The sequence below is a fragment of the Lissotriton helveticus genome, chromosome 11, assembly GCF_964261635.1.
Source record: "Lissotriton helveticus chromosome 11, aLisHel1.1, whole genome shotgun sequence".
In the NCBI taxonomy this organism is placed as follows: Eukaryota; Metazoa; Chordata; class Amphibia; order Caudata; family Salamandridae; genus Lissotriton; species Lissotriton helveticus.
Window position 1 is genome coordinate 329,692,506 of NC_136072.1, and position 9,079 is coordinate 329,701,584.

At 41.5% G+C, this 9,079-nt stretch overlaps 1 protein-coding gene across 2 annotated transcripts in view; it reads left to right on the plus strand.

Annotated features, from left to right (window-relative positions):
* The window catches only part of STK25 (serine/threonine kinase 25), a 322,140-nt gene extending 315,445 nt beyond the window's left edge, over positions 1–6,695 (plus strand). For both annotated transcript variants that reach the window (XM_078665687.1, XM_078665686.1), the window contains exons 10-11: positions 5,035–5,171; positions 5,825–6,695. In XM_078665687.1, coding sequence (XP_078521813.1) covers positions 5,035–5,171; positions 5,825–5,864 — 177 coding nt within the window. In that variant the 3' untranslated portion in view covers positions 5,865–6,695. The remainder of the gene's footprint in view (positions 1–5,034; positions 5,172–5,824) is intronic.
* Positions 6,696–9,079: the final 2,384 nt, after the last annotated feature.

A 9,079-nucleotide genomic window follows, 5' to 3' on the forward strand; every position in this document is an offset into this window, starting at 1 on the left:
TTCTTGTTCCCTTTCTCCTCTCTGGCACTTTGGAGGATGAGTCTATAGGTAATCCTGTGCCCTTCTGCTCTGGTTGCTCCAGGGTTGAGGCTTGCCTTTACTCTTGTCCCTCCCTTCTCTCCCTCTTTGTTACTGAGGGTCGTGGCCCCTCTGCTAACCTCTGGGTTGGGGTCATCTGGCCGTGCCTTTGCCCTTTGTTCCCTCGGGGGTTGTCGCACTCTGTGCTGGGGCTGCCTTGGAGGTTTGTCGTTCCCTGTTTATCTTGGAACTGATTCCCCTTCGTTGTTCTTGGTTGGGGTTGTAGCCCTGCTACATGTTGTCATGACATTTTGCATATGTTCCTTTGTTCAAGGAGGAAACTGTCTACATGCTGCCACGGTGGCTCCTCAGGGCTGTGCTCTGTTCTTTATTCATTTCCCTGGCATTTGGTGCTGTCGTGTCTGGCACTGCTCCTTATGGTGTTATTCGTCACCATTCCTTTTTCCACTTTTCTGCTCTTTCGCACACTGTTCCCATACTCCCACAGTTTGTCTAATGGCTCTGCGTTGTGGTGCGGATAAGTTATCCGAAGAAAACTGACATAGGCGCGCCGAAGTGGGACTTACGTGATCTCGCTGACGTCACGTACGCGGACGACGCCTGGGCGGAGTCGCGTGGCGCCGTCACCCCGGCGCGCAGCGATGCTGGGCAAAACATTTCCTGATCCAGTCTCATGCCTGGGGATAATTCTACGTTAAGGAATCTGTGGCTAGAGTCTTCTCTACCACATATAACGTTACCGAAGGTAAGTAACTCGTACATTAAGGGCTTATATGATAAATCGTAAGTGTTGTTTTATGGCATGTATGCCATGATATATTACAAAATGTTTTTGTTGCTATGGTAAGGTATTTTATAGTATGAATTTAATTTTGTTTCATTACTTATGTTACACATAATATTTGCTATGTTAATGTATGCAATAGAATGCTATTTTATGTTATGTTTTGTTTGCCATGGTATGGCATGCCGAGTAACATATCTTGTGGTATTTATTTCAATTATTAATGTTACATATGCTATGATTGTTATCTTAAGTTATTCAAGAGTATGCTATGTTATGGCCTGTTGATAACATGGTATAGTATGTTAAGTCATAGTATGTTTTGGTAGTTATGTGTATTACAGAAGGTTATGTTTTATCATAGTATGTATTTTACATGCTAATGTACTGCATTGCACTGACATGCATCCTATGTTGTATTATGTTCTACAGTGGGTTATTTCCAATTCCCTTCTCCCGCTCGAGAGGAGATGAGCTCAGTCCCAGAAATAATCATGGAATCAATTGTTTTTTTATAAACTTTTTTGGAACAGTTCATGCTAATAAGTCCACTAATCAACGGATTAACTACACACATTTACACAACTTTAACATTACTGATTCCTTTCGTATAGATATTAAACCCCATGTGTTCTACATGAATTGTTTTCATATATTTTATTTGTAGCTGTTCAATGTCTAAGGTAATGTTTGCACTTTTAAAAACTGTTTAGCGAACCAAAATACAATAAACATGAAAAGTTCTTCTAAACTGGTCGACTATAAAGTATTGTGCAAAGGGAGGCAACAATGGCATATGTGCTTAGGATGCATGATTCTCACTGACACATTTTACCAACCAAAGGTCTTGCATGTATTTCATCATTTAATAAGGTAGTTTGTAGGAGCCCTACCCCAACAGATAAACCAGGCCTTGACTATGGTCCGGGGCTCCTGCAATTATGCAGCAGCAGAGCAAATTATGCGGCAAAGTTGAGTAAATTGTGCAATTATGTGGCCCATTTTTCATAGTATTGCTTCATTATTTTGTCAATTTAAACTTTATACGTCTGTACATTAGTCACACCTATTTAGAGTCAGTTTAACACTCAAATATAGCGATAAACGACAGAAAGGTGACCAGTCAAAATTTGCAAAGAGCTTTCCACTGCAGGCAACAGATGTTATGGCGTCTTTAGTAACTTTTGAACTATTTGAGCTAAAACATTTTTTTTGTTAAAATCAGCAGATTATGGAGAGGATGATGGATTATGTGGCATATGTGGCAAATCTACAATTATGCAAAAATCACTGGGGCCGCACAATCTAATAATCCCAGTGGCCCTGAATATAGCAGACCATTTGCACCCAGACTCAGGCAATGAGTTATCAAAGAGCTGTGTTCTGAGATCGGGCTTCAGTAAAAACTAAACAAGCATTGGCATAGCCAATAGGTCTCGCCTTTGGAACCTTATAAGTATTTAGTTATGCAGTACAATATCCTTGGTGCAACAACATCAACTGTTGCATGTCTAAACACTCATAAGGTCCCAAAGGCAAGACCTATTGGCTTTTCCAATGCTTGTTTCTTTGTTACATTCCAGCAGGCTTGACCAACTGATATTTAATGAAGGTTGCAAAGGTAAACACACTTGATAATTACTGAGTGCAGTAAACATTGCACCACTTGTAAGTACCAGGTGTCAGCTCAGGGATCATATTTTAACATCATTTTTAATCAGGGTCTGTATGTCTCAAAGGTACCTTTGAGGTGGCCTACCCTGCGAGGCCACTGTGGATTGCCCTGCAATGTTACTTGACTATTCATGCATTGTTTTATGTTTTGACACATTTGAAAAATGCAATAAAAAAAGAGGTTAAAAAAAGTGCCTTTGAGCTGCAGGGGTCTGTATTATGTGATCTACTGGTCTGGATAGAGATGTTCTAGTGGCAAGGTACCGAGGGTACCCTCAGGTACTGGTGACACCCAGAGTGAGTCACAGTGCCATCAGTAGCCACTGGGCTGGTTAAAGAATAATAGGGTAATCATAATTTCAGCCAGTGATGTTTTGCAATTGTAAAAGCTAGAACTGTGGTTCTAACAATTCCATTACCCTCCTCTAACCAAGTGACTTGTCTACACGTTGAAGACCAATTGTTTTATAATGGAGGTATGAACACATACTCTACAGGGTTGGGGAAAAATTAGGCTAACACTTCTTGAGACCTGAAAGTGATGAACTCCTCAACCCAGTTAGAGTTCTTGCTTCTCCTGGGCTAGTGAGTTGGGTCACCTTTATGGCTCTTTAGAAATCTTGGTTCATTGAGATGTCCTTATGACTGTCCTTTCAAAAAGCCAGGTATTGTACTGTCTTATTGGCATGTGGTCCAATACTATTCCAAGTCAAACAGGAATGTGCTTCTGTAGGCTTCCTGATTTGTCCCAGTCTGGAAAAAGATAGGCAAATATTGAGGTATTCCATTCCTGAACCTAGTCGTCCTTATATTATTGATTTGTTAGCCTCTTTGCCGCCTGTTCGACAGAGATAAACCAAGCACTGGATGAGGAGAGTAGTACTTATTCTCCTCTAATTTGAAAAAGAGGAAATCAAAAGGGCTGCAGTCCCAATATTCCATCAGGGCAGAGAGAGCCTTTTCATATTGTCGCTGGAAAAAATCTTGCCCATTTTGCTTTGCTTTCTACATTGAAGCCAGCTTGAACTGACTAAGGTGTATTTTGCATTCACGCCGTCTTGAGGCGCCTCATCAAGGAAAGTGGCCACAACACAGGAAATAGAGGATGAGTGTACTTCACCACACAAAATGTTGTCCCTTTCCAGATGCAGCAGTTTATGTAGGAAGGACATCACCAGCCTAGCACAAGGAAGACTATTGTCTCTTGCAGCACACATGTGCGGTCCAATGAACCCCAGCACTCGCAAGTCAATTTAAGCATAAACCCACACACTTAACGGGTATCCTTGATGCATGTACCAGACCTTATAAAGGAAAAGAATATCGGCTGTGGAGGAATGGACTTCTTTTTCAAGGGAGAGCCTGTAGTCCATCACCCAAAAATGTGGTATAGAAAAAAAGACTCTTTACCCCAATGATTCACTACTTCAGCTGGATTGAAAAGGCTGCAGTTGCTGTCACTCAAGAGTGAGAAGTTATGGGTATCCCTTGATGGTGGAGTACCACTCTGGTGTCTCAAAAATGGTACATTACTGTAGAGAGTCTCCAGTGGGCTTCCATGAGTGTCGAGCTCACTGGGAATAAAATAGACAAAGCTGTGCTGAATAATACATGGATAGATGGGCACATTCTGGTTTTGTGCCATCTATACTAAACACCTAATTAATTGGGTCCTGGAAGTGGTGTGATGGTTATTTAACAACAGACGGCAAGTAAAATGTGGGATGTCCTAAAAGTAGCAAAAACTAAATGTGTTCTTTCCAGTTATTTTAAATACCAATTATCTCACTCCTTATCTGGTTTGTATATTGAATTACATAAACTTTGCTCAAAATTATTGCACAAGCATAAAGAGTGATTTGGAAATGTAAGAAGAATCTGTAATGCAAGCCTCTCCTAGATGCAAGGTCTCCTCGTGGTCATTTTGAAAGGAGTTGTTATTGTAATTGTATTTATTTAGTACTTACTCCCCCTGACGAGGCGTTGGAAGTATTCTTCGGCGAGTAACATGCTACTCCAGAACCCAAAATGGATGTGTGTTGGATTAGGATAGGGAAATTAAAATTATTAATTTGAGTGGTAGACATATGATTCTGTTATTTGGATTTAATAGGATAAAGGAGGAATATAGGAGGGAAAAGTCTAGAAAATGTAATTAGGAAGATAATAGTAAAATGAGGTTTGAGATGAGTCAAAGGAGGGAAGAGTCTAGTAAGAGATTATTAGTGAGATAATAGTAGTAACATACGGTTTGGGGTAAATCAAAGGAGGGATAGAAGAGGTGAAAGTGTTAATTTGTTTTTATTTCAATGTAACAGCCACCCTAATGCAACCATACATATTTTGGGTATTGAGCACCACAATCGCCAGCTTAGAACCTCTTTAATGAATTAGTAAGTGGAGAGCGCTAGGTTGTCAGTCAGGCTGTCTTGATGCAAATCATTGATTAGTTGTAAGAGTCCCCCTATCCTATAACTTAGTACATCTTGGAGCTCTTGCACAGTTAACCATCTCCTCTGGCTTCTCTTCTTTTGCAGTTGAAAGACAAAAGGAAGCAGACTGGAGGGAACGAAAGTGCAATGGAGGAGCTGGAGAATGCTTTCATTCTGTCTGAAGAATCATGTCCAGGCATTTCTGACAAACTTATTGCACACATGTTGGAGCGGGTACAGCGGTATGGAATCCTCCTTGGGGAAATTGATGGGGAGGCAAGAAATGAGTTATGAAAACAGAACTAGTCTGTCAAGACCCAAATGATAATTCTTTACAAGATGTCTGTAGAAATCTTTTCTACTTGCATGTGCGACTGTTGGTTTTATTACCAGGAACAGCGTGATGTAACTTGGGACTTCATCTCATCAAATGGTTGTAATCTAGAAAATTTGCACCAGGTTGAAGTACAAGTCTGAACAGATTGCAGTAATATGTGTACTGAGGGACTGTGATAATTTGGCAAAAGTCTCAAAACGTGTCTAGGTTTCATTGTCACTCCCCATTTTCCAAAGTTCATCCTTTGTGTAGCAAGTGAACAGGGAAGAGTACAGCTGTAAACCAAGTGGTAGATACTTTCTTTGGTAGTGCCATTGTGTGGCCTCTTGAGGATGCATTTTTTGCTTTTCCTGACAAAATATTTTGTCTTATCTATAACATCAAAAGACAGACAATCTTCATCATTTGTTGAGGCAGGTAGATAATTGGATCCTTCATTTTTGCTGTTGTGCACAAAAGGAACCTGAGTAAGTTGTGATGGTAGGAGGCAAGTGTTGAGCTTAATGACAAAATTTGTAGCTGTATCCCCAACCTTACTTTGTTCACTCTCTTCTGCAGGTTTTCGTCTGTCAAGAACAGAGTGACTTCTGGCCGCTGAAGACCACATCTACTAGTAATAGTTCTAAAAGATAATGGAGAGAAATGGAGCAGTGAAGGAAAATTGGCTGGAAGAGACATTACATTCAATGTTAACAGCTCCCCTTGTGACCCACTGAAGAATATTGCAAAGCATGTCCTGGACAAATCATCCTTTGCAAGAAGTTGCGCTCCATTCTGGGTGGGAATGGCAGAGCGCATGATTTCTGGTATTGATTACCAGGAGGAGTGATTGTAGCAGGATTAGAACTCGCTCATTCAGAGAAACCTGGACTTGACCTACCTTGGCGCAAAAATCTAGAAGACTTTGTACAGATCACTGATTGAATATGGTGGGATTTATTTTGTCTTCATTTCTGTGTATTAATATAGACTGAACAAAAGGTCTTCATTCTTTTCCCCCAAAAGTATGGTGTGAGTGTATTTCCCTGGAAGCAAATCAGTGAGGAGGAATTTGTGCCTACATTTCTCTCATAGCCACATTACACTGTTGCTACTGTCATAACTTGGAAAGACACACAGTTGGCATGCAGCCATTTTGTCCTGCCATCTCTAAAGGTCATCTGGTATTGACCATACTGTATCCAATTTCACCTGCCAAACCATTTCTATTAGGGGCCAAGAAATTGCTCAGAAGAATGTGCTGCTTGCCCTGGAACAAGATCAGTCCTACAAAGCAGCCAGTTTTTATCACTACCAAATTACTTATGTATAGATATTATTCCTGCCAATACATTTTCATTCTCAGATTTTAAATGGATGGTGCAAAATAATGAAACTAATCAAAGCGTAAATAAATGTTTTTTTCTTGAGGAGCGCTTGAAGTCCAAAAGAGATGAGCGGTTTTCTTTGTCTTTTTTGTGTGGTATCTTTCTGCTTTATCCCTAACATAGAAACACCCCGATCGGAAAAAGATAGCGACCATTTGCTTGTTTGCCTGGTTCACAGTAAATCTGTGAAACCTTAGATTGTTTTGTTTTTATTCTCATCTCAATTCTCACCATCACCGAGATTCTGGATTGTTGTTTGTAATATTTCTACCAAAAAGGCTAACTAATCAGTGACCTGCATCTCCAGAAACTCAGACAGAGGCTGCAAATGCATATCTGCAAGAAGATTAGTGTGTGTGGCAAAGATGTTATACAATCCCCCCAGTATTATCAGCCATAATGATTTCCCGCAGCTTCCCTACAGAATCCCAAATAAACACTGGTTATTTGTTTTTACTGTTTCATTGGTAATGCACACAGTGTGATATAAATGTCAAGTGTCTCACCTAGGGATTTGTCTGTCCCCAGCTTGCTGAAGGTAGGTATGGTGATTTCTGTTATGACTCCTGTTATCAAAAAATATTATGTCTCCCTATACCTAGATAATTGTTGACCTGTTGCAACCCAGGTGACGCTAGCTAATATCCTAAACCAAAAACATATTAGTGGTGGTATTGCAACTATTGATTATTCTGGATACCAGTTGCAATTTAGAACCTATTCAGTCATGATTTTGACTTCTTATGGCACCAGATAGGCTCTCGTGGGTTTTTGAGATTGCAGCCTACTTTTTATGGTTCAAATCTTTTTTTATTCACGTGTTCATATCCGGAATTTAAACGAAAGAGTGGCACAGCACTCCGCGTATGAATCATGCATTGTCTTCCGCAGTTGTTAACAATAAACATTCAGCAAAACACACCTACCACCCTCTCCCACTTCCCACAGTACTCCATAAGGAAAAAAACTGGTAACGGCACAGGGAATTTGGCATTAAATATCTAATTAATGCTCATCGCCAGGGTGGGGGGGATGTCAGTTGGTACGAGTATGCGTAAGTATTTGGTGCTGGTGAGCGCCCCAAGTTCTGTTGACAAGAGAGTGAGAAATGGTCGCCAGATCTCCCTGAATGAGGCCCCAGAGGTGGAAAGGGATGAATCAATCCTCTTCATCCCTAGGATATGCCATAATCTATGGAGCCACCCCTGGTACATGGGCATGCGTCCAGAGCCCCAGTGGGAAATTATATTCTGGAGTGTTACCCCTAATGCTAATCCTATTTGCCTCCCCCTACGGGGCTTGAGTGGGAACATCAGGGGATTGGGCAAACCCAGAATCAGGTATGCAGGGAACCTTGGTAGTTGTGTGTCTGGATATACGTCTATATTGTCTAGGAGTTTGGTCCAGTACTCTGTTAGTCTGGGACAGTCCCACAACAAATTTAACAAGGTGCCCGAGAGCCACAACCTCTCCAGCAATCTGGGCTTCACTCCAGGTTGCCTTTGTGTAGTCGTACCGGTGAGATACCAGTTGGTGCCTATCTTGGTGGCATTTTCAATAATAGTAGTATTGCGGTCTGTTTTCCTAGCTCTGTAGTAGATCTCTCCCCATTCCTTTGAGGATAAGGCCTCCCCAATTCCAACTCCCACCTCATCTTAGTTCGGACACGCAGGCTGGCATAAAAAGATATATAGTTCAGTAATGAGCCTTATATCGGACATTTTAGTCACCAGACACTTTTCGAAGGGCGTAAGTTATCTTTGTACTGCAGGGAGGTTAGAAGGATGCAGAAGGTAGTGTTGCAAATAATGCATTCTCTTTTTCTCTGGTAGATTATAATGCTGGCGTAGTTGAGTGAATGGGATTATCCCATCCTCATCTATTAGATGACACACTGAGCGGCATTGCGTCTGACGCCATATACCAAACACTCGTCATTGTGCGCCCGGAAAGAAGTCTGTGTTATCAAACAGGGCTGTCAGAAGGGAGTTCAATGAAGTGAGGACCAGGCTGGTCCCCACCTGTTCCCTGTCCTCCATAACCGTTCTAGTAACAGGGGACACCTGCAGACTCTTTGGTCTATGTGCTTTCTTTAGGAAGGGGACTTTCCATAGGGGTAGCCCTGCTATCGCCCTGTCTTGGAACAGCCAGTGTTTTTCTGATTGGTCCTATTTCACTCTTAACAGATAGCGCAAATGCGCTGCTTAAAAGTAGTGCCGGAGATTGGATACACCCAGGCCTTCCGCGTCTGGGTTTGATAGCTCAAGTTCCTTCACATTCGGGGTTTGTAGCTCATCCAGACAAATTGATTTTCTTTTCGAAAAGGCGATCATCCCTTTTGGAGATGTCACCGTCTGAAAGAGAAACAGGACTCTGGGTAAGGCAGTCATTGCAAGGGCAGCTACTCTTCCAAGTCATGAGAGGCGATGGTGTTTCCAACAAGCTA